The 27,347-nt window shown below is 40.7% G+C and overlaps 1 protein-coding gene across 1 annotated transcript; it reads right to left on the reverse strand.

Annotated features, from left to right (window-relative positions):
* LOC137272745 (PDZ domain-containing protein 8-like) lies at window positions 1-27,150 on the reverse strand. Its single transcript, XM_067805129.1, has 23 exons — window positions 26,783-27,150; window positions 20,911-21,029; window positions 18,908-18,986; window positions 17,659-17,745; window positions 17,016-17,192; window positions 16,350-16,430; window positions 15,587-15,800; window positions 15,176-15,285; window positions 13,658-13,744; window positions 12,686-12,768; window positions 11,527-11,605; window positions 9,739-10,074; window positions 8,771-8,875; window positions 8,342-8,485; window positions 6,929-7,035; window positions 6,408-6,629; window positions 5,307-5,382; window positions 4,925-5,019; window positions 4,117-4,274; window positions 3,055-3,239; window positions 2,357-2,554; window positions 1,491-1,580; window positions 1-420 (listed from the first exon to the last, which is right to left on the reverse strand). The coding sequence occupies exons 1-23, from the start codon at window positions 26,927-26,929 to the stop codon at window positions 25-27; spliced, it is 3,375 nt and encodes a 1,124-aa protein (XP_067661230.1). The 5' UTR covers window positions 26,930-27,150; the 3' UTR covers window positions 1-24.
* Between the last annotated feature and the right edge of the window lie 197 nt (window positions 27,151-27,347).

The following is a 27,347-nucleotide window of genomic DNA, read 5'->3' on the forward strand; positions in this document are numbered from 1 at the left end:
AAAACAAAATCTTCTGCTATTTATTCACACAATTTCTTCAGCTGGTCCCTGTGTCCTAATTTGACTGAATTCTTCCAAATTATCATTAACATCATCATCATCGTCATCGTCCTCATCATTTTCATCATCTTCGTCATCATCCAAATCTTCCACATCTCCGTTGGTTGATGGGTCAGTAGGTAGAACCCCTGCCCCTTGGTCCTCACTTAAACTAGTTACCTCCCCTGATATGTCTTCTCCTGGAGTTACTTCCCTTACTCCTGTCTGCAGAGTGGTCTCCCTTTGCTGTCCCACCTTCTGCCTCTCCTCCTCCTCAGCATCAAGACAGTGCTGTAGACCAGCACAGTAATGCAGCAGCAGCATCATCATGGCCTCAATCTTCTCGTCAGATTTGCTGACTTGATTCTCTAGGAATCGGCGCTAAAATCAGAAACAAGTTAGCAAGTGTGACAGGAAGAGGAAGATGTTAACACTCTTTGACAATTCGCTACTATTCATCCTTTTCAGTAACCTTCTTGAACTTTAACAGTTTTGAAAAGGCTTCAGACCACAGGTAACCCCATAAGTTTTACCATAGCCCATAAGAAAAATAGGGGAATGTAAATGGGCTGCTCTGTCTGCGCTATTTTTTTTAGGGTGACTTGTGATAGCTTATATGAAAGGTCAGATATTGTACGCTATTGCCACAACAAACAACAAAATTCTTTGGGTCCACAATCTGCACATGGTATTAACTCCAGCCTTCTATTATTTGCCCCCAAGTGCAAGGTTGTCTAGTGTGTTTTAGCGCGAAGCTTTCGGTGACCATTGCTGACACAGGATACATCAAAATTAGCATGGTCAATCCTGGTTGATGGCTCACTGGTTATGTGACAAGTGGCAGGTTGGTCAGCATGCAATAGGAGAACAGTCTACAGCTGATATTAATTATGATGGATTGGCATGTCACTCTAGACAGCAAAGAAATTGTGGTCAGAGGCCTGGTATGATTTGATCCGTGTAAGGAATGGAATGAAGCAAATTCTGATTAACTCTTTAAAATCAAAACTTTAAATTTTAAAAAAATATCACACAGGGTTTCCACAGTTACAGACCAGGGCAAGTTAATCATGGTCACAAGGTTACCATAAAAGAAGATCTGGGGCAAGGTTACCATAAAAGAAGATCTGGGGCAAGGTTACCATAAAAGAAGATCTGGGGCAAGGTTACCATAAAAGAAGATCTAGGGCAAGGTTACAATGCTACCATTTCATGCAATTGATTAAAACTTCATCAACACAGTCATGGGTGATTGGCCTACCGATCGCCACTCATGACACCTACTAGTTCTTTATTCTTATTTCTTCAAGTTGACTGAAAGCCCATTTTGACCCTCAACTAAACGATCTTGAAACAAATGGCGGACGATAACAAGTGTCGACCAATGAAAGGGACCTGGTTAGAAGATCAGAGACAAGATTACCACGACTGATTGATGCATTTGTTCTCACCTGGATGTGGTCTGTGGTCTCTTTTGCTGCTCGGCACAATGTGCTTTTGTTGTCTGTTTCATGGTCTATCTCCTGCTGCAGCTTGGATACCTAAGTAACAGAAGAGTGAACAGCCTTCGTTGGTTTGAGAAAAGAGTGTTACTCCATCACTGGAACACTAAACATTCCTAGGGTACACAGGAAGTTACAACATCACATCATCAGCCATTCTCAACAACCCAATCAAAGCCCCAGCATCTACTTTCAATGCCACAATTTTCAACCTCTGTAACTAAATATCTCACTATTATATGCTAAGTATATTAATTGATCTCGCATATTTCATAATGAGACAATTTATTATTATTTAGTATTATTGGATATATATATATCGTACACATCCATGCAACTATTTGCCTGCTCAAGGCGCTGGTATTTGTTTCCCTCAATCATTGGCTGTCCGTCTCAGCATCATATCGTATTATCAATCTCAACTCCCTGGGGAGTATACAACTTTTGCTGCCACTAGATGCACCGAGTTTACTGTGGCTCTCTCCTCCTAACGAGGTACCCAATTCACAGCTGGGTTGGACTGGGACACATAGTCACAGTACTTTGTCCAAGTTAACCATCTAGGTGTATGCATGTATTCATGTGGCCACCGTCTGGTCAACAGATTAGTGGGTTCTTGTACTGTACACTAGGGGTTGTGACAACACGGAAAGAGTCTGTACATAGAGTTGACTCCAAGGTTTTCACATATGGTCACAGGTGGGCTCGTTCCCGACACCTCAACCTCGCTGGACCACTAGCCTGGCACTTCAGCCAGCTTGCCCACTGCACCCCTGACATTGACAGCAGTGAGAAACGTGTGATGTCCCAGTTACCATCTGATCCAGCTTCTGCTTCCGTTCCTCCACCTCAAGTTCCACGAACAGTTCGCGACCCATCTGTTTGGCAGCCGTGACCACCGTCTCGTCGAGGTTGTTGCCCTTGATCTTGGTCTGCTGGTCATGTATCATCTTCAGCACACTTTTCTTCTCCTCATCCGACTCTGAGGAACTGTCGGCTGCATAACGTGCATCCTGGAATCAGAACAGGACTCTGCAGAATGGAAACCCAGAAATTTTAATTCCATGAAGATTAGGAGGTACAGTGCAATCCCAGAAGCACATTAGTGTCTACTGTGGCCAGACTGTGCATCAGATGTATCTTGCTGAAATCGGAATGGTCAGTCTTGCTGACTTAGTTGACATATACATGTCATGCACTGATCGATGCCCATGCCCTTCATCAATGAATTGTCTGGTTCAGACTCAATAATTTACAGACCTATAGCTGGCATGAGTGTGATGTAAAACTAAACTCAGTCACTCATAAGCATGGGAACACATATTATGGTATGTGACAGTATGCTTGACACATAATTTGTTCTGGGGGGCCGGGAACGACAAGATGGACCAACATGAGATGTCTGGTTAATAGTAATTCACAGTAAGACCAACTTTGTTATTCTTTGGGCAAGCCAGTTGAGGGTCTCACAAACTTGACACATACAACATCGGCACATGAGACAACTGCTTACCACTGTAGAGTCTGGGTCCTGTTTGAAGAACGGAAACCTTCTAGGTGGGGTGGGGCTGGGGCGGGGAGAGGGACGGGGAGAGGGTCGAGGTGAGGGCCGTGGGGAGGGCCGTGGGGAGGGATTGGGTGACGTGGCTTGATCAGTCATCTTCCGACTTAACACAGGACTTGCACTTGGGCTCTTGGCTGAAACACAAAACATTTAACATTCAGGCTAAAATATTCTAATGTAATGGTTGTTGTCTTTCTGGGACCAAGCAAAGATAATCAAAGACAAATGTTATACTGACAATGATTTTTAAAAAATGCAAACCTTTACCCTGTTAAATGAAATTTTTTTATCTGAACCAGAGACAATTGTGAAAGTATTCAACAAAGTGACCAACAAAATGTGGCTGGTGTAATATATGTAAATGGTTCTTCTATCAAAGGATTTCATTGCCACCACAGCAATCGTCTGGAGAGGTCAGAAAAGCAGCTCCAATGAGCAGTTAGGATTCAAAATGTCATACCAAGCTGAAGATGAGAGGTGGTAAGCTATAGAAATGTTTGAATCTGGTGCGTGGCAGATTGATGATGCACACATCAGTTGAACACATGTACACACATGGTTTGTGATTGGACAAAATAAATAGACACTAGAAACATCTTTCTAACGTTCCATCAGTGTTTTGGTGACTATTTCCCTTTTCCTCAGACATCCCCGACCTGCTGTTGAGATGACCTCAATGAGATGGTGTGATACCTGCACCAATGTACACTGTAGACACATGTGCTACTAATGTGACCCACTACTGACAGGAGCAGACTGACTCATCTTCTCATTACATTATCTACCACAGAATTTCCATGCAACTAGTACATGCCCAAGGTGCTGGTCAATCACTGAACGTCAATCTTTACTGCACATCCTATTTTCAATCTCAACTCCTCGGCGAGCATACAACTCTTGCAGCCAGTAGCATCACCGATTTATTGCAGCTTTCTTATCCATTCTTCACTGTTGCTTATCACCAAAGCATTTAATATTTTATTATGAGACAAGGTCAAGATAAAGACTTACATTGTGGTTCTAACTTAGGCGCCAGGTTGGACGTGTCCTTGGTGCGGAACTTGCTCAGGAGGCGTCCTGTTCGACTCTCTTCAGTAGGCACTTTCTTCCGCACTGTCACAGGTGTCTTCCAATCCTCCGTGGGTTGGCTTCGTTTCTTGGCACCCTCCCTAAAACACAAACATGAGGTTCAGACAAACAGTCGTAGGTTCATCGTTCAGACAAACAGACACATTTTCAGGGTTAGCCAAGGAGTTTCAAGGGACAGACAAGGTGCAAGAGGATAGCTGGTTCACACTAACAGACACAGAGAGTACAGACAAACAGATACAGAGGGTACAGACAAACACTTACAAACTCTACATTCAGTGAAACACAACACACTCATCATTCATACGAAGATTCAGGATTCAGACAAACAGCTGGGCTCGGACAAAGTGTTACAAACAAAACATTCAGAGAAACAACCACACACTAAGGGTTCCCACAAACGATCCTTGGGTTCAGACAGCAGCACATTCTCAGGACTAAGACAAGTATATTAAAACTCATTACAGACAAAACCTGCACAACATATTGCACAGACATATAACAAATGAATTTGGAAACTATGAATAACAGATGATACACACTCAGCAAGTCATTTCAACAACTTCCCTGACACATGACTATCATGAGAGATGTTTGCACCACATCATTGCGCGAGTAGTAACATGACAGGAAGGGTACCTCTAGTTAATCACAGATATCAAATAAATATCCTGCATCTGAAATAAAAGACTTATGCACCTAGACTAAGGTCAAGTTCAAATGGACTTACTTTGTGCAAAGTGTCTCATTCTGGCACTTGTCGACACATTTCTTGTGGCAAATCATAGAGCAGGTCCGACACTGGTAAGCCGTCTTCATCCAGATCTGTGTCCAACAGAGATGTGAGAGATTGTAACAAGGTGTAAAGCCAGCAGGCGAAATATTCCTTGTCCCCCATAACAGAGATTTCTCTTTAACAAATTCAAGACAATGCTATGCATTACACCACAAACACAAGCTACAAATATAGCAATGTCTATTCTTCATTAAAACAACTGATACAAACTGAAAAGCACTGTTTTATTTTTGAAACATGTCACACTATAAATCATATGCATTAATCTTAAGGGTTTCTTCTATCTTTTCATAGAGAGGCAATGATGTAAACAAACCTTCTTCCCACAGAAGTTGCAGTATGTGGCAGACTGAAACTGTGTCAAGGTCAAGTTGTGAAGACCTTCAGATGGACTGTGAAACGAAGGTCAGGGTTAAAATGTTGGAAAACAAAAATCAAGTTTTCTCTTCAAGCAATGTCATGTGAGACAGTCGATGAGAATTTAAGGTGAAAACATCCATTGTTCCTTGATCACATGGGAATGATGCTTCAATAATTTGTATCCAAGATGGTAGATTGGTGAGACTTTTGCTTAGTTTGATGTAATGTTATTTAGAAATAATCCGGCTGCATGATTGAGCCCGCAAATAATCAAGTCTGAATCAGACAATACAGTGATAGTATGAAGAACAATATCAGTTTGCCAGTTCATGCTGGAATCAAAAATGCAAGGAGTTATGAGCTGTGAATCAGCAGAACACAAACTGAGCAGCAGCTCAGATCTATCACAGCATGTTGTTGAAGTGAAGCATGTCCTAGGTGTCTAGTGTGAGTGAGTTGGTTTTTGCAATATTCCAGCAATACCATGGCAGGGGACAAGGGCTTCACACTTTGAACACACGGGAGGAATTGAACCCCATATTTGTAACCTCTGGGCTACTCCACCACTTCCACAGTACCATGTATAAACTACTGACTGATGATAATAATCATTAGGCTACAAACCATGGCATCAAGGACCACCTAATGAACCACCTAGTGGACCATCTAATGGACCACCTAGTACACCACCTAATGGACCATCTAAAGGACTGCCCAATGGGCCATCATATGGACCATCTAATGGACCACCTAGTACACCACCTAATGGGCCATCTAAAGGACCAATCGATGGACCACCTAATGAGCCACCTTATGGACCATCCATTGGACCACCTAATGGACGGTCTTAAGGACTATCCCTTGACCACCTAATGGACTATCTAAAGGACTGCCCAATGGGCCATCATATGGACCATCTAATGGACCACCTAGTACACCACCTAATGGACCATCTAATGGACCCACTGATGGACCACCTTACTGCATAAGAGAGTGAAGGTAGATAAAGATGCAGGCAGCTACTGAACAGAGCGAATTGTTTTCATCATGAACTCACAGCTTGGTGGTCTGTGGGACATCTCTGACAACATCATCTACAATGGCCTCCTTGGCACTCAGACACTCGACAACACTAGGGTCCACCGATTCCTTAGGGATCCGGCACCGGTCCAGATCCGACAACTTGAGGGGGGTGAAGTGGAACCCCAGCTTGATGTCACCATAACACAAGTCCGGCTCGAACCCTGGGTGGTTTGCCCAGTTCTCTGACTTGGGGCGGCTGAAGAACAGACACAAGAGTAAATTTGACAAGAAATCATTCTATTGTGCATCATTATGCTAAGGTTATGGATGCCTAACCTTCTGATGTTGGCTTGAATTTGAGACTTGATTCCATGTGGTCCTGGATGAATCAGGAGAGACAGCTTTGATGCGGATCCAATTTATCATGTTCATAACATATATATCATTCTTACTATATTTTAACATTAGGACATATTTTTGAAAACTTTCACCTTCCTCGCCCACCTCTGTAACTACTACTTATGGATGAAGATGTCAACCCTGGCAAGTGATTACCTGGCTCCTGCTTTCATCTCCCCCGGCAACAAGTACACAGTCTGTTGCGTGTCTCCCTGCATCGTCATCAGACAGTACAGCGTGATGTCAGACAGCGGCAGACTCACCTGTAGACAAAAACATATCTGTATCAGAGTTTCCTGTATATACAACACACCTGTAAAAGACACTCCTGTATATACAACACACCTGTATCAGACTCTCCTGTATATACAACACACCTGTATCAGACTCTATCATATATACAACACACCTGAATCAGACTCTACCGTATATACAACACTCCTGATTCACGCTCTCCTGTATATACAACACACCTGAATCACACGCTCCTGTATATACAACACACCTGTGTCACGCTCTCCTGTATATACAACACACCTGTATCAGACTCTACCGTATATACAACACTCTTGAATCACACTCTCCTGTATATACAACACATCTGAATGACCCTCTCCTGTATATACAACACACCTGTATCAGACTCTCCTGTATATACAACACATCTGAATCACACTCTCCTGTATATACAACACACCTAAATCACACTCTCCTGTATATACAACACACCTGTATCAGACTCTCCTGTATATACAACACACCTGTATCAGACTCTCCTGTATATACAACACGTCTGAATCACACTCTCCTGTATATACAACACACCTGTATCAGACTCTCCTGTATATACAACATACCTGAATCACACTCTTATGTATATACAACACACCTGTGTCACACTCTCCTGTATATACAACACACCTGTATCAGACTCTATCGTATATACAACACTCCTGATTCACGCTCTACTGTATATACAACACACCTGAATCACACTGTCCTCTATATTCTTCACACCTGTATCACGCTCTACTGTATATACAACACACCTGAATCACACTGTCCTCTATACTTCACACCTGTATCAGACTCTCCAGTACATGCAACACATTATATCAGACTTTAGTAGTTATATCATGCTGTGTCTACAAGTCTTCACATCCAAACCAGACAAAGGTTGAGGAATCTGATGAAAACTGTTAACTGAAATGTCTCTCCCTTTCTGTTGTGTGTGTGTAGAGTGTGTGTGTGTAGAGTGTGTGTGTGTGTGTGTGTGTGTGTGTGTAGAGTGTGTGTGTGTGTGTGTGTGTGTGTGTGTGTGTGTGTGTGTGTGTGTGTGTGTGTGTGTGAGAGAGTGTGTGTGTGCACATGCATATCCCACCTTTTGTCCTGAAAGTTTATTAAATTCACCACTCAAACTCATGAAAATGGGTGAAAATGAAGCATGCAGCCTCCTTTCTCAAAAGTGTGTACCCTGCCTTTCTAAAAAAGCTGTATCTGTCCCTGCCAGTATTCCTCAAAACACATCAGGATACCTGACTTGCTTCAGAGAACCATTCCCCTACTCACGTGTCCGAGCAACAGGTCCCTTGTGGCCTTAATGACCCGGTCACTCTTGTCCACCTTCTCTGGGATCTTGCATCGCACACAAACATTCAGGTAGCGTTGTTGTTCACCAAGGTCAAAGGTCACTTCCTTGTTCCACTTGGGATTCTGGGAGATAGGCCAAGGCATGATCAAGCGTATATTTAACACATTTTCTGTTTTAGTCATCAGACAGGAGACAGACCTGTATTGTAGTCTGGGTCATTTTCATTTCTAATTGTACGGAAAAATTCTCAAAACAACTGGAGGGTGACCAAATGAATCCATCATAAAGCACACACTATTTTTTAATACTGTAGAAGTAGCTGATCATGTGATATCTATCATGTCTGAGACTTCACGATATGTAGCAAGGCCATATATACTAATTTTACAAATCATGTTGGAGCTCACCTTGCATGCAGGCACCTCTGGAATCTTCTGTACGTTGTAAAGATCATCATCGCTATCGCTGTCAACATCACCACTGTTTACACTGTCAACATCATCAGCTATGGTCTGAAGAAGATAATAATACAATGTTGGTCTGCTTTATTTCCAGAACATACATTAAACAATATTTTTTTCATTATTTAATGAATGGATCGGTAAACAGGCAATAAGCCTGTTTAAATACCTCTCTGAATATAGTGCAATTGGAAACATTGCAGAACATTTGGCAACTGGTCTGTCCACTGATTTCAACATATAATGGCGACTGAGTGACACAGGCCACCTTTTGAAACATATGTTTGGGGTAAATAATAATTGTTGAGAATAATGTGAATTTGATGGTATTGTGGTTGGAGTGAAAAGCACACCCTCAAGAACATGGTAAGAGGAGTGAGTGAGTGTATGAGTTTAGTTTTACGCCGCAGCTATATGGCGGTCTGTAAATAATTGTGTCTGGACCAGATAATCCAGTGATCAACAACACGAGTATCGACCTGTGCAATTGGGAAGCGATGACATGTGTCAACCAAGTCAGCAAGCCTGACCACCTGATCCTGTTAGTCGCCTCTTACAACAAGCATAGTCGCCTTTTATGGCATGGGTTGCACACGCACCCATCCACACCCACACCCAACATGTGGTGAAAAAAAAAAGAAAAGACATGAGTAGATGCAACATGATTGCGATTTCCGTGAAAAATAATACCAAAAATTACTGGCAACTGCACAGCTGACTTGTGGAATGCAATTAGGACCCAATTGCGACCCAATTGCAGGGGTCATCTTATGTATGAAACATACCATTTTGATGCTCATCTTATGGCTCAAATTTGGGGGTCAGATTATCTTTAAGATCGGTTTATCTATGGTAATACACAGTATAATGAAACCCTGAAACCTCGCATTTAAATCACTTCTGCACTGACTAACCTTGGGTGCAAACCCTGGATCACTCTCTGCTCTCTCCCGTCGTGGAGAACCATCAAGTCTGGCCCCTAGAGTGCCCTCCCCTGACTGAAGTCGTGGATCTGGCTTGCGCTGGCTGAGTCGAACAGGACTACTCTCTGCAGAGTGTTGAGACACGGAGGTCTTGGCACGCTGTCGGAGGTCACTTTGTGCAGGTACAGACAGACTCGACCCTCTGTCCAGCTTCAGAGATTTCACAGAGCTTGAGTCAGAGTCTTGTGTTGTTTTGAAACTGATGTGCACAAAGTCTTCGCTGTCTTCATTGGTCTGCATATCTTCTATACCATCTGCCTCTGTGTCCTGACGAGATGAAAACATCTTTGTCACACAGCTATATTCAGTGTTCACGAATGGCATGACCCTCTGGCAATCTGACAGATTTGCTGATGGTCAGGTGGTAGTCTACAAATGCTGCCCCAGTCTCTAACAGTATATTTCACAATGACTTTGACATTTGAAGCTGTTATATGTGACATGTGACACTTGCTGTTAATAAATTTTACGTTTGTTCATAATTTGAATCCTAATTATAAGAAATGTTAATTCTGAAATGTGATTTAATTTTTATTCTATGGGTCCTGTGAATTTTCAGTAGATCAGACAGACATCTTGAAATACCATTGGCAAACACTGTATATTCCTCTATTCATATACACTACATAGCAGCTGAAATATTGGCTATGTGTCACAGCATGTACAATTTGATTTTGATGGTTGTTTAACGCCATTGTCAGGAATGTTCCAAGTACATGTGTACAAGGTAGAATCTAAATATTATTTGACAATCCAGAGATTTATATCACAGGAATCGTTCTACACAATTAGGATACCATGATATGCAACTATGTCAGTCAGCCTGACCACCTGATTATGTTAGTTACTCAAGTCATCTTACAAAAGCAACTATAACCAGTCTCTTCACTGAGAAGGAAAACATACGTTATAGTAAGTAATAATAATAAGGGCATTTGTATTGTGCTGAACTCTGCACCTCAGAGTTGCATGTTCGAAATGCTACAATCTGATCATTACTATCCCAGATAACCCAACCTTCCTGCTAGAAGTTGATATTTATTGCACCAGGCACCCATTTTCTGCTGGGTGAACAGAGGCAATTTTTAACAAACCCACATGTATCACATGTGCTTTGTTGTGGAGCAGGCCTGAAGTCAAAGAAACTGTCAGGAGTCAAGCTGTCAAACACAGTCAGCCATTCTAGGACTCCTCGCACTCAACTAATCTGTGATCTGAGCTCACCTGAGTACAGGACAACATGCTGCCATATTTAGTAGAGTACATTCTTTGTATAAAGTTTTACACCTTTACGTAAGTGGTGTCCCAATGGATCAGGCCAGGAGTTTCTACTTATCCTAATTCAATGTGTTCTTCATGATCAAGGAATTAACACATTTTCTTTGATTCAGTGAATTCTAACCACATTTCAGCTCCATTACAAGTAACTACACATAGCCAAGCATGGTTGAGATGGGAGTTAACCAAACCCTAGTCGGAAGTCTACTGCTGCTGAGGAACGTAAGGCTATGACACGCTGAGTGAGAAATAGTGACGATGTAATCTAGTTGCTCATTGGCCCAAGCACACTCTGCATCTCTGTGAAAGGGGCTGATTGACATACTGGCTAAAAATAGCAGGTAACAGCAAATGGCCTTATGAGTTCATGAGATGGAGAAACAGTGCGCATGTAAATTGTAAATCCACAAATGTGAAAGACATGGCAATGTAAACACCTACCTTGTAAGGTAAGGTTTCCTCGAAAAACTTGACTTCTTGTGACATCTTCAGTTGTGGCCTTTCAAGACGTATCGTAAACCTGAGGCAGAGGTAACATACATCATATGTTTGGGATTACACTTTCTCAGTATAGTACAGATTCTAGTACTTTTGCTGGGTCGAATCCATCTGGGATTCAAGTCAACACCTTCAGAGTCACGCAACCAGTTGCCAGCACACAACATCAGCCACTCAGCCACTTTGGCTTCCACAAAAGTTGAAGTCAGACAACTGGTAGTCTAGACTAGGAACTTTGTGTACCCCTCTGATAAGTGTAAATTGGCATGGCTCTCACAACCATCACAACTTGCCTAAGGAACTATAGTTTGTCAACTTTCGGAACCCTGTTTTCCCAATTTACCTTTATCCCAAACTGTCTCAAAACATTTTTGTGCATACACTCTGTATATCTTATGACCTACCTAAGGTTTAAATTTCATAATTTCATGTCAGTTATTTGAGGTAAGGTATAATTCAAGTTAGTAACACTGACTGGAGGAGACTTTTGGAACAGCATGTCAACTTCATGTGGGAAGTCAAAGTGTTGACCACTTTGACAAAGCTTATAAATATGGGTATAAGGCCTGTAAAACTATAATATAGTCAGGGAAAACTGTTATTCAAATCCATGATAAAACATGACAGCACTAAGGGAAGTAACTCTGCTCATTCTAGTCACTTTTCTAAAAATAGGCCATCAGTCCTCCATGTTCAACCTGCTGAGGCAGTACGCAAAATAATTTTCAGAATTTGCTAGCCTGTCAGTCTACCTATGCCTGAAAGTTGCTAGCCAACAAAATATAATTCACCGGTCTGAAATTTGAAAGTAGACATGTGCTTCCTCATTATGATATGATGAACATATTTAGCCAGTCAGGCCAGTGACTAAAGATTTACTTGCCAGACTAGATGTTTACTAGCCATGGGCTACCAGTGGCTATATCACACACTGTGCTGAAGCTGCTCGTGGCTAACAGTACATTGGACAAATAGGGTATTGACATTCAGGGTTTGGCCAGAGGAAAGGGATATACATGCTGCTGATGCTGTGACATAAGGGAACCTATCTGCACATCTCAAGACAATTTACATTTAAAACTGATCTGTTAAGCCACACTACCTTTCTCCAGCATTCCTCATTAGCTTCGCAGCCTGCTTGCAGGATGTAATCTTTGTTGTTCCCACGGCAACAAGCACATCATTCTACACAACATAACACCCATGTCACAATATGTCTCCTCTGTATCAGAGTAACAATTAATGAACAGATAAAACACATGAGATCTACATATCAGTCTTATTAAACTTATCCTCAGTACTTTTCGTTACACTCCACTACTGAGCCTACACTCCACTATTGAGTCTAACAAAACCTTATGGAAGGTCGCGTCACATAACCTTGGAGATTGACCAATCAGAACACAGCTTACCAAATCACAAAAGTGCACATTGGCACCTACCTTTTGAACTTTATATTTCGAAAAGGTTCGTACCTGAACGATTCTGAATGCTATTTAGCATACGCTCGCTTCAAGGTGGTGCACACAGTGTACCTACAAAACTGACAATGGTGAGTAAACAGTTGCTGAAAATAGTGTTTTGGCAATATTCAAGGATGTTATCGTGCGGAAATATTAGCTAATGGTAACCATGTTACCAGAAACCCCAAAACGTATATACTGCAGGTCAAATAACTGTGTTATATGCAGAATTTTGTTTATGGAGAGATCTGTGACCTGAATATTTTGAAAGTACATCTGATCCCTAAATAGTAGCCGTTGTCTGATTGGTTAAATCTATATAACCGTCTTGTGTTTGATTGGACGGTCATTGGTCACTCAAAGGATACCTGATGCGACCTTCTACTAGGTGTTGTTAGACTCAGTGGTGGAGTGTAACGAAATACACTGAGACTAAGTTTACTTAGACTGATCTACATATAACACCTGTATCTACATGCGGGTATAACTGCTATTTACTCAGTCATTCAAAAATCCCATCGTCTGAAGCCTTTGACGAGTCAGTTTTCATTTCGGGCAAGTAAATAATGGCATGTTACTTGTCTGTTAGTGATAATGGAGACAGGCCTCACCTTCTTGATGTCTGCCATGGCTGCTGGACTCTCTGGTGCAACACTGTCCACCATGACAACCAGATCAAACCTGGCCAGCAGATTCTCCTGCAGCACATGTAAATCTCCATCATGAATCATGTCATATTTCAGTTCCTGACTTAAGTTGTTTGCAGTGTCCAAGACACAAAATCACTCACAACGTATGGTCATATGCCAGCCTGCAGCAGCATGGTGGGATACTGGGCCATCACACATTGTATTCATAATGGAAATCAAACCTATGCTTCGGTGTGATGAGTGAAGCACTTTAACGACTGGGATATCCCACCACCCTTACTCTAGGCAAACCAAGACAAAATACAAAACAAAAAGAATGAAATGTTTGGTTTATCAAGGAGCACAGGCAAACTGTAGCCCAAATGTGGTTGCGCAGCGTAGAGAAAATGACCAGTCTTCTTATATGCGAGCGAAGCGAGCAAAGGTTGGCAACACACTTTCCTCGCTTCGGTTCAAAAAGTATTTTTGGTGTCAAAATAAAATATCACCACCATCAAAGGTACACTCTAAATTCCTCACTAGGTTGTGCTCTCCGATTTCCAACGCCATATTTAATAATTACTCACGTGAAATATGTTTTATTCAACATTTTAAGCTCCACTCGTGGTACATCAGACCGTTCTTCGCCTCCATTACCCCTGCCAGCTTCCGGTTCAAAGCAGTGAAGGAACAAGTTATTATTCCGTATGGAATACATTAAGAGTTACCTCCCATGCTTCATACGCCCACTACGCCAGAAGTGTGTTTGTTGTAGAATAAATGTTACAAAAGATCTAACAACAACGCCGACACTTAAGACAAATACATTCCAACAGAATCATGATAAAATTAGGCAATATGGTATATCTTTATAATTTCTGCTTATTCTTGTTCCTTCACTCCGTTGAGCCGGAAGCTGGCAGGGGTAATGGAGGCGAAGAACGAACTGAATACCACGAGTGGCGCTTAAAATGTTGAATAAAACATATTTCACGTGAGTAATTGTTAAATATGGCGTTGGAAATCGGAGAGCACAACCTAGTGAGGAATTTAGAGTGTACCTTTGATGGTGGCGACATTTTATTTTGACACCAAAAATACTTTTGAACCGAAGGGAGGAAAGTGTGTTGCCAACCTTTGCTCGCTTCGCTCGCATATAAGAAGACTGGTCATATTTTCTACGCTGCGCAACCCCACTTGCGCTACAGTTTGCCTGTGATCAAGGAGTGAGTGAGTTTAGTTTTACGCTGCACTCAGCAATATTCCAGCTGTATGACATTGGTCAACTGGGAACCAATGACATGTGTCAACCAAGTCAGTGAGACTGACCGCCTGATCCCATTAGTCGCCTCTTACGACAAGCATAGTAGCCATTTGTGGCAAACATGGGCTGCTGAAGACCTTTTCTATCCCAGATCTTCACGAGCCGGTTTATCAAAGAGAACTGAGACAAACTGGAATGACAAATTTTGGTAAAATGTTACCTGCATTGTCACCTACCTCTCTGAATGTCATGCCGATGGACGTAGCAGTGCCCTTGACAACCTCCACATCATGGGACACCCAGACCCGCTGATGTCGGTTCACAAGCTCCTTCCACTCTAGTTCATCTAGTACACATTAAGAGAATGCGAGTGAGTGAGTGAGTGAGTGAGTGAGTGAGTGAGTGAGTGAGTGAGCGAGCGAGTGAGCGACCGTTTCACGCCACACTCAGCAATATGCTAGCTATATGGCAGCAATCTGTAAATAATCAAGTCTGGTTCAGAGATACTAATATTACCATATTACTATATCAGAATAAGGCTCTCTATGATGGTCATGTAACCATGTAAAGAAAGGCTATAAATAGCATGCATTAAGCCAATTTACAACAGGTGCAAGTGACACGCATTCTTCACACGTCACACTTACCAACAGATATTGTACAGTACAGTTTGGCATCTTTCGGTGTTTTAAGTAGTCTTGAGCATTCTATCACGTTAACTCGGAGTCGGCCAACGCTGATGTTCTGCCCATTCACACGGAACTCGCGTAGAGGACGGGTTAGTGAGGGTTGGAGAAAAAAGGGTTTGAAGCGCATCTTGAAATTTGGGAGGGTGTGCTTCTTTCTAATACTGCGTCTTATCTGGATGGAAGATAAAATCAATAACTTAGTTATTTGTTCCTCTAAGAGAAAATGTAATGCAGTTCATTCTCACCTTCCTCACTTTACATCTAGGACCTGACACTGTGCGGAATGATATTATCAGTGTCACAGATATATTACCAGGTCTGCAGTGTCACAGCTATGCTATCTGGTCAGCAATGTCACAGCTATGTTATCAAGTCAGCAATGTTACAGCTATATAATCAGGTCAGCAGTGTCACAGCTATGTTATCAGGTCAGCAGTGTCACAGCTATGTTATCAGGTCAGCAGTGCCACTTTTTCTTTGGGAGGTCATCAACATTACAGGTAACTAACAGGTCAGCAATAATCTCAACAATATATTGAGGATCAGCAATGTCAACATGTATCTGGACAATTCAAGATTTCATACAAAAACATGTCAGAATACAGTAAACTATGTCTCATCAACAAAGCATAGTATAAATAGCCCAATTTACATCACTACATGCAACACAAATAAACCTGATAAGTCATTATGTCCACAAACTAGGCAAAATATGTCTTACTTGATTTATTATGAAGTTTGTTATTTGGGGCAGTCCTTTCCCCTCAAACTGAGACTCCACCTCAAACTCCACCTCAGGATCCTGAGAACAAGAACATCAAAAAACATGAATACCTGATTTAACACCTGTGATAACGGATGTGTTCATTCTACCCAACATCTACTTAAAATTATCACTTTTCACAAACCACCCAAAAAATGCATTCATCTCCCTCTGCTAACATCTCCAACACACTCCCTCTAACACCTGCAACCCTCCTCCCTCCAACTACCATTTCCCAAGCTTACATCTCCAACACCATTGTCCCTCCAACATCTGCACCCCCAACCATCTCCAACACCCTCTTCCTCAACATCTGCTCCCTCCTCCTTACATCTACAACACCGTTGTCCCTCCAACATCTGCACCCCAAACCATCTCCAACACCCTCCTCCCCCAACATCTGCTCCCTCCTCCCTCCTCCTTACATTTCTGACATCTCTGGACCTCCACCCTAACCTCTCAAAACATTCACCCTCCCTAAAACACGCATCCTCTAACACCCCTACACAAACTTGTCCAAACCCTAAGATCTCCACTCTAACATCTCAGTTCCACCCCAAACATATTAACTTCCACAAATGTGTAACAGGTGTAGCACCTGAACCCTGAACTCTGCCCACGTACCTCACAGAAGGAGAAGGACCAGTGTGTGTAGGGTTTCCTGGTCAACTGGAGTCGAGCTGGCCCCTTCAGTTTCTTCACGACCACTGACAGATAGGCTGACTTATTGAACAACAGCAGAATGTCTATTGCCAGCTGGAAGCCCCCTGCATAGTCGATGTCCACACCTAGGTCCAGTTCCTGAAATGCACATCTCTGTAACTCAGACCGTGTCACAGTAAACCACCTAAACATCTCAGACATCCGCTACTGTTGACTGCTGATGGTGTTAAGGTAGCATGATGCACAGGGTGGTCTCCCTTGGTTTAAGTATTACGTTTTGCCTGCAATTGTTCAATTCAGTCCTCCGTTCAGGCAAACAATATATTCATATACCAGACCTAATTTGAAAACACAACTGCTCATTACAATCTGTAACCACCCATCTGTAAACTTTGAATCTTCCCACTTACTCACAAGCTAAAGGATGTTGTTGATATCACAGCCAATATATAAACATGTACAATCCACCTTTACACCAGTCATCTCTCACAGAAACCCATGAGGAAACCCATTAGGATCAATACACACGTCTGCTGGCATAAAGCTGGATTACTGTTAGAGCGATCAGTCAAACATGAGAGCATGACCTAAGTAAAAGACGTACCTCGGTCCCATCATCGGTGATGGAGACATTCCGGACACTGACGTTGTTGACGACTGGAAAGTTGTTGCCCAGACTGAAATTCTGCACCTGAAGTATTCATGTCGCATTGTCACATAAACAGCAAATGCAAATGAGAGACAGGGGTCAGATGACACCCTTACATGAGGGACAGGGGGTCATGTGACACTGCAAATGAGAGACAGGGGTCACATGACACTGTTACATGAGAGACAGGGAGTCATGTGAAGCTATAATACATGCACAGTCAACAAGACATAACAACAAAGACAATCATATGATAGCTTTGTTGGGTAGCCATGGCAACAATGAGTTACATGACACTGGGCAACACAATATATCAGAATCTCTACATCAGTGCAGTGTCTACTGGTTGGATGGAGACATTCCGGACACTGACGTTGTTGACGACTGGAAAGTTGTTGCCCAGACTGAAATTCTGCACCTGAAGTATTCATGTCGCATTGTCACATAAACAGCATGGAGTCATATGACACTGTTATACATGTAGTAAAGGATTGTGAGGTGTTGTCTAACACACAGGGTCATGTGATACAGTTACATGAGAGACAGGGTGTCATGTAATAGTGCTACAGTAGAGAGAAGGGGTCATGTGAAATCAGTATATTAGAGACGGGGGTCATGTGACATCAGCATATAGATAGGGGTCAAGCGATACTGATAAACGATAGGCTGTAAGGCAGGGAGTCATGTGACACTGCAAAAGAGAGACAGAGGTCAGATGACACCTTTACACGAGAGACAGGGAGTCATGTGACACTGCAAATGACAGACAGGGGTCACATGACATTGTTACATGAGAGACAGGGAGTCATGTGACACTGCAAATGAGAGACAGGGGTCACATGACACTGTTACATGAGAGACAGGGAGTCATGTGACACTGCAAATGAGAGACAGGGGTCAGATGACACCCTTACATGAGGGACAGGGGGTCATGTGACACTGCAAATGAGAGACAGGTGTCACATGATACTGTTACATGAGAGACAGGGAGTCATGTGAAGCTATAATACATGCACAGTCAACAAGACATAACAACAAAGACAATCATATGATAGCTTTGTTGGGTAGCCATGGCAACAATGAGTTACATGACACTGGGCAACACAATATATCAGAATCTCTACATCAGTGCAGTGTCTACTGGTTACGGTTCTTGTCCAGTGGTGACTGGTGTGTGTGTGTGCAAGATCTAAGAACCACTCACAGTGATCTGGTCGACGAACTTCCCTGACATTGTCTGCAGCAGTTCAGCGAACTCCAGGTTCATCTTCTTCATCAGCCACCTGACAAGGGAGATAACTCAATAGCTACTTTAGATGATTCTCAGGTTTGTGCTGCCCATACACATGTATTCTGACACATACGACTTTCATGAGTTGTGTATCTGGCCGTCTGGAATATCTTTCAAGTTCTGTCACTGGTATAGAATAAACTACAGTGCTGTTGACAAGTTGTACCACCAGTATATGATATTCTGGAGCACTGTTGACAAGTTGTACCACCAGTATATGTTATTTCTCAGCAATGTTAACAAGGTGTGTCACTTGCATATGGTATGTCTCAGCAAAATGAACAGGTTGAGTAAATAGTCTATGTTATTCTCCCAGCAGTGTTAACAGGTTGTGTCACTACTCTCTTTTATTCCCCAGCATTTTAAACAGGTTGTGTCACTTGTCTATGTTATTTCCCAAAATTGTAACAGTTTGTGTTACTAATCTATGTTATTCCCCAAAATTGTAACAGGTTGTGCCACTGATCTATGTTATTTCCCAGCATTGTAACAGGTTGTGTCACTAATCTATGTTATTCCCAAAAATTGTAACATGTTGTGCCACTGATCTATGTTATTTCCCAGCACTGTAACAGGTTGTGCCACTAATCTATGTTATTCCCCAAAATTGTAACAGGTTGTGTCACTGATCTATGCTATTTTCCCAAATTGTAACAGGTTGTGCCACTGATCTATGTTATTTCCCACCACTGTAACAGGTTGTGTCACTAATCTATGTTATTCCCCAAAATTGTAACAGGTTGTGCCAATGATCTATGTTATTTCCCAGTATTGTAACAGGTTGTGTCACCAATCTTTGTTATTACCCACTAGTATTGGCACTAGTATGTATATAATGTAATCTTCCAACTCAAATGCTTAGACCATACCAGGCCATTGCATGTAGATTGGGCATATTTGTAATCAACATATTTTAATGGTTGATGTCTGAAGAGCATTAGCAGTAACTTAAGTATTTACACCAATGGAAAGAGCAAACACTTAGTAATGGGTGATCATGCTTATACCTTACATCTGAATTTCATGAAACTAGGGACTAAATTGGCAGTATCTGTTTACAGCAGGATTGCTGAGTGACAAAACTTTGAACGTATGTCGGTATTTTTCACACTTTCATATTGCTATTCTTGAACAAAACTGAATTGCCATAGTGACCACACCTGCAGAGGCAGCTATTTCATTCAATAAACCTCCATTTGTACTCCAAGTAAAACTATTACGTAAACTGAAAAATACATCCGAATCTGATCTAATTTGGTTGTCCAGATGCAGTCTCCAGATCCACCTGCTGGTGCAACACACACCAGGCATGGTGATGGTCATCTCAGCACGATCCAAATAGCATCATAATTCATCACTTTCACAGGGAAATCAGCTGCTTTGTGGACATGAATGAATAGGCCAGAGCACCTTAAGGTGTGCCAAACATGTCAGTATCTTCTCCAATGATGCACAGTGATCTACAGAGAAGTCAACTACTCATGACTCAGCAAAAGAATTAAATGACAGGAAAGTTTTGACATGTCCCTTATCATCTGTGACACATTTGATGGGTGGTGGGTTTAGTTTTACACTGCTTTTAGCAATATTCCAGCAATATTCCAGCAATATCACGGCAGGGTACATCAGGAAATGGGCTTTCCACATTGTACCCATGTGGGGAGTGACACATTTGAAGTGTGAGACAAACTGTCTCTCCTATGTTGAAGTGTGATGACATCACCTTATTTTTCTATCAATTGTTTATCAATGGACAATTCATTTCCACCAGTCTAATACAGAAACTATCAACCAAGTTACAAATAGTCTTGCAATTGTGCTACGACAGCACTTATTTATGAGATGTGGAGTACTGGGGAGTTGGGGACAAGCCCTCCTGTGTTGCTATAGCTACACAGCAGGGTAGATGAAAGTACCTCCGAACTTCCTGTGTGTCACGGAGTTCTTGGAACAGGAAGTGAGTGATGAGGTTGAACCAGAGGCATGGCTCTTTCTGGTGAGAAAGGTCCTCTCGACTGCATTTCTCTTTCAAGCTCTGAATAACAGACAACTAACATATAATCAACATACAAATATAAAAAAACCACACAAATATAATAAAATAACATACAAATAAACAAATATCATACAAATAATATACAAATTACTTACAAGTTATTAGAAACAAGAAACAAGTTATTATTGAAAATAGCACAAAAGGGCTGTGATGGGAAAATGTTTCATTTACTTAAGAATATGTATTCATCAGTTAAATTTTGTGTGAGATCAAACTCAAAAAGAACCAGTAACTTTATTACTTCAGCAGGTGTTCGACAAGGATGTGTTCTTAGTCCTATACTTTTCACCTTTTTCATAAATGAGCTTGTAACTGAAATGTATGATAAATGTGATCATGGTATATTTATCACACAAAATATTTACTGTATGGGTCTGAAATATGGAGGACAAGATACTTCGAAGTTATAGAAAAAGTTCACACCCATTATTTAAAACGTTTCTTACATGTTGGCAAATTTGCATCCAATAAGGCTATACTTGGTGAAACACACGATGTATGTTTTAACACAGACAAGGGTTATAAGATACTGGATAAAAATAATTCATATGAATTGTACTAGATATCCATACCAATGCTATATAATGTTAAAAAAACTAGATGATGCTGGAAAGCAAAACTGGTGTCAAATCTCAGAAATTTACTATTTTACACAGGCTTTTCACACGTTTGGTTATCACAAGATGTGGGTGATTCTGTCATGTTTACAAATATATTCAAACAACGGTTCAAAGAAATTGATCTGCGAAATTGGCATAGTTTTATATCATCTTCACACTATTTAAGTAATTATAGTAGCACTAAATCCTTGTTGAAGCCTGAAAATTATTTAATGTGTCTCTCTGATAGGTCTTTGCTAAGAGCCTTATGTAAATTTAGAATATCTCTTCATGATTTCAATATTAACAACATACATAGAAACAAAAATGAGCAGGTATATAAATCACTCTGTTTACAGTGTGATCTCAACGTTATGGAGGTCGAGTTTCACGTCCTGTTTATTTGTGAAAAGTATCATGATCAAAATATCTCCCAAGCATATCCAATGTAAAGCACTATTCAATGAGACTCTTGCGTAATACATTCAATACAAATAATGAAGATACCTTACGAGCTCTCGCCATTTTTCTTAAAAATGTGTTTACATTGAGGTATCAATGGAAATAGAAATATTGCTGTATTGCTCACCACGTGATATGTGTTCTGTCAAATAAAATTCTATTCTAGGCTATGACGCCAAATTACTGAATAAATGTACATATATATACAAATAACTTAAAAATATACAAATAACATATAAATTACATCAAGAATAAAAGTAACATAAAAGCAACGCAATACCTGCAAGTAACATACAAACATAAATATAACTATGTACATACAGCATACAAATATATTACAAACAGTAAACATACAAATACACACATTAGTCATCAACACAAGCATTTATCTAAGCTACATATTCTGAAGCTATTTTCAGGCAAATGGAAATGTTGGTCTTTTTGTCAAAAACAGATTGACTCTTAAGGTCTTATTTATTCAGGCATTTAAATTTAAGTTAGGTAAAAAGGTAATATCTAAATAATGATGCATTAAACACAGGCCTTTTTCTGTGTCTAGTCTCATATGAAATTTACAGCAGAATACAAGTCTTATATGAAGTTGTAAAGTCATAAATACTATGACTGCACAGGCAGGGATGGCAACAGGTGAAACTGATTTAAGCTGAAAATCAGCTGGGGATCTGGGAGCCTACAGGCCCCCAACAGGGTCCTGGATCGATTGATTTGCATTTAAGCCTGCGGATTTCCTCGGATTCGCAAAAAAATGCCATCCCTGACAGTATTGCTTGTAATACTGCTATATGTTTTTAAAATCGTATGTATTGCGATATTTTTTTCTGAAAACTGCTACATCAACAAGGACATTTCCAGACTAGACACCAAGATATGGGGAATTTACCAAGATGCATGGAACATTTGAAACTGTTGCCAGAGCATTGGGCTGGCTGACTATAAATTTAGACCATCTGTCAGAAAAGTAGCCGTCAGACTGGCCTAATTTCACACACTGGAAACGAGTCATTAAATTCGGATATATTGCAGCAGAGTTTAATTGCCAATACATTGTAATTATGACACACTAATAAAGAAAGAAATGAGACATGATCCAGGAAACTGTTTATGAAATGTGGACACAGATGATGATGTTTGACACGGATCACCAACCAGGTGAGGAGCTGCTACCTGCCTGTCAGCTGATGGCGATGACACACCTGCCCTCTCAACTGTAGCCAACTAGAATGATTACATCCAGGGGCAGATGAAGTCTGTTGTGTTCTAATTGCCACTAAATGTGGAGTAAACAAATCAAATGGCATCGCACGTCACCCATGGCTGGTTAGTGGTTAACCATGTTCACACAACTCCACACATCAGACCACAAATGTGTACCCAGCTGTCACTAGGAGAGATGTTGGGAGGACTATCAATGAATTCTGCCATAGCAAGTGGAGCAAGGTGGTAGTATTATGCTCTATGGACCTCCAGGGAACTCATTTCTCAATATAGTCTGTTTGCAGTGAAAACATACCGATGAATTTCAAACAAAATGTAAATTGAATAAAGTGAAATTAAGATTGGGAATCTTCATAATTTGACCTTGCCAATTGAACACTTAAATCTCAGAATCTTATTCAGGATTAACAGGATAAAAATTGATTAACGAATGATCATAGTTTAAAATCACTTCATTTGTTTGTATTACAAAGGGTATGCACATTACATGAAACATGAGAACAAGTATGATTGGTTTAAGTTGATGCTCATGACGTACTGCAAATGCATTTGTTTCACTGTTTCAACTACTGCGCTTGCACCCTTTTTGGTGTTCCAAATCATCCGTTGTGAGTAACTGGAAGACTCTCCATGTGGCATAAAACAGAACTTCCAAATTCTTTTACACAAGATTAACTAAGGGACCATTCACTATTTAGGGCAAGTGGGGATGATGACGATTTTATTTTCTAGGGAGGTAGGGGGGTTATAAAGTTTGTACACATATCCTAGGAGGGGGATGCGTGAAAGGTGGGTTATAAAAATAAACACATCAAAATATTAATAACATATGATTACAAATTATGAGAAATGGAGTCAAATTGGGGAGGGGATGTCCATTTACTTTGTGCATATATTTAGGTGTGAGGAGGGGGAATTCACATTGACATGCTTCTCCATAAAAATCATCATCATGATCATCATCCCCCAAGGAATTAATTATGAACAGACCCTGAAGCATATCCCTGCAATCATCATAAATCAAAATGCTGATTGTTTGTTAGTTAGACCTTAGGTTTTATGTGCTTTTTAAATTATGTATTGTCGCATATAGTGATAGAGTAATAACTAGTACACTGAGAATGTGTTGTCACATTAATGAACGTTTTTTCAATTTGCTGTTAAGTACATGAACTGCACAGCAATATGAGATATCTTAGGTCACAAGCTGAGGTGGGTTTATGAACTACTGCTACATAGCCTCCAGTTGACCAAATCAGGACAATGAAGGTGTGAAATAAATGCATGAAGACAACCAACTTCAAAGAAACAATACACAAGGCACAATTATTTCTTTATCTGTGCAAGATGGCACACTTGATACATACGTAACAAGTCAAACAACACCCCCAGTGTTTTGTCAGTTGCAAAATGAATTGTAATCAGCATGTCATGTTTGCTACAAAAACAGTTAACACTGAGCATACATCTACAGCTAGCTCTACCTTTAGAAACTGATCATAAATATTTAGTAAAAATGTTTTCACACAAAATGACATAAATGTGTGTATGATCATACATATCATAAATTTTGTATCATGATAGTTGCTGTATAGCATCACACCTGCAGTACAGATTCTCTATAATTCACTAGTGGTCTGCAGCCCCTTCATTCAAGGCAGACATAGGTAGGTTATCTGAGCAAATGACAAGTGAGGTAACAAACCAGTTTAGCATGTATTAACACAAATTAGTGATGACATTCAACAGAAACATCAACTGACCAATCAACGAATTGGTGTGATAATTATGATTACTACCGGTTTCACCAATGAAAAGGTGACTTTCATCTAACACAGGTCCTGAATCTCGCATTTTGTGAACAACTACAGTCATTAACTTGAATTATCAAAATGATAAGAATAACAAAATATGCTATAAAGACAAATATCTTCAAAGTAGTTAGTATAGTATGGTATGGAGACAAAATCTGTCTTCAAAGTAGCAGTTGCCTTGGTTACAGTGTCCTATGTTAGTGAGTGAGATTGGTCTAAACCCACATTAAGCTTGGACTTTCGGCCTGAGGGTAGCAGTCTATAACAGATGCTGGTTCGACAGATGTCAACTGTACATCTGCTGGTCCAACTGTTACCATATGATAAGATAGGGAAAGGGAGGTCACTCTGGTCAGGGGTCTCTTATTGATTACTTACCAAAAGACTGAAACAGAATATTAGCTCTGTCAGTGAACACTCAACAGTGTTATCACGCCACATCATATCAAGAACAGCGTTACTAACTTCATTAATCATGGAATGAAAATTCCCCAATATATGTTACAATATATACATATGACCACAAAATGGCACACCTGCTACATGACCTAGATCTCTGACTTTGTGTTGTCAATATGGTGAGTGACTAAGAGTGTGGGTTCGAATCCAGGATTGGGTACAAAAAGGGCAAAATACAGGAATCTGTACTTTACTGAAAATGTGTAATCACAAATACAACATATGTCACGCAACGTTTTCTAGCTAAAGAAAACCAACCCATGACAAGCATTCAAACACATAAAATATTACAATACAAAGAGGCCTAGTGTCCACTAGGTAATCTAGTTAAGCATGTACACAGATGTATCAATGAATGCAGTCACACTGCTTCATAGTAATCATACATTCACCTCTCAGAGAAAAACAACCATGGTAACACAAAGGTGTGATGATATATCATAGTATCGATAATCGTCATACTTTATTGGACGATAAATATATCGATCCTTTCTATTGATACGTATTGCTGACCTCAATATTGTTAATTTTCACTAGAAAGTTACAGTCTTGTCAAATTTAACACTGTTACTTGATCTCAAAATATACGTTTCAAAAGAAAATAACTAAAGATAGTATATCATGATGTGCATCGAATTGTATCGTATCGCTCTAAGATATCTCAATACGTATCATATTGTGAATTTTCTGTATCATCACACCTCTAAACACAGTACAAATCCATATCAATAACTAATAAAAAGATCAACAATAACACTCATCATTGTGTCTTGGAGATGAGTCATTTATACTGCCATTGATATTATTAATCAGAATCAGATTTTACTTTGGTTTATAGTGCTTTTCACTATGTGAGAGTATTTGAAAGCATTGATCAGAATCTGGCAGGGCAACATCTGTTGACCACGACAAGGAGAGTGTCTTTTGTGAGTAGTGCCATTAGGATCTGTCACCTACATACTGAAATAGTCGATCTGCAGCAAAATGACACTCAAATAACAGTAAACGTGCACTTCCAAACTGCAGGGTGTATTGAGCTATAAAAGCAATAACCATATTTCTGACGACCAAAATCAATCCCTCGTCAACAGCAAAATATCAGTAACGGCTGATGTATATCTGTGTTTATCGAATATCCGTATACGATCGACAAGCCACTTACTTGGGGAATCTGAACTTTAGGGAACTGTTCCTTGACCGGTGGGGGCAAGGAGGGCAGCTGGCCAAGCTTGCTCTTCACCCACAGAAATTGTACAACTAGGGTCAGCGCTACCCCCAACAGCAGCGACAGTACAGCAACCTCCAGCATATTTCAATCTCGACGTCGGGTCTCCGCCTGTCAATGATTCAAGCTGGCGAATGTCACTCGCTCTGCCTGATCGATGGATCGCATCTCAGCTCTCAATACTGTTGCCATTACTTGGATTGGTTTCATTGACGCAAACGGATATGGGTGGATTTCAAGAAATCCACACCATAAGTCCCGTATCGACACTCATTTCAAGATCAAAACAAACCCCATTCATATGTACGGCGCCATCTTGATTTTGATAGAAAATGGGAGTTACCTCCCTTAAAGCACCTGTTACTGGAGTTGTGTTGGTGGCAAATATGAAATATTTCTTTATCGTGACAAGAGAAAGTTTATTCTAATTGTATGGATTTACATTGTTGTATCAGTTTCCGAGTAAATGAGACTGTCAGTAATAATGCCTAGGCATTTCAGT

Source organism: Haliotis asinina, chromosome 2 (genome assembly GCF_037392515.1).
Source record: "Haliotis asinina isolate JCU_RB_2024 chromosome 2, JCU_Hal_asi_v2, whole genome shotgun sequence".
NCBI lineage: Eukaryota > Metazoa > Mollusca > Gastropoda > Lepetellida > Haliotidae > Haliotis > Haliotis asinina.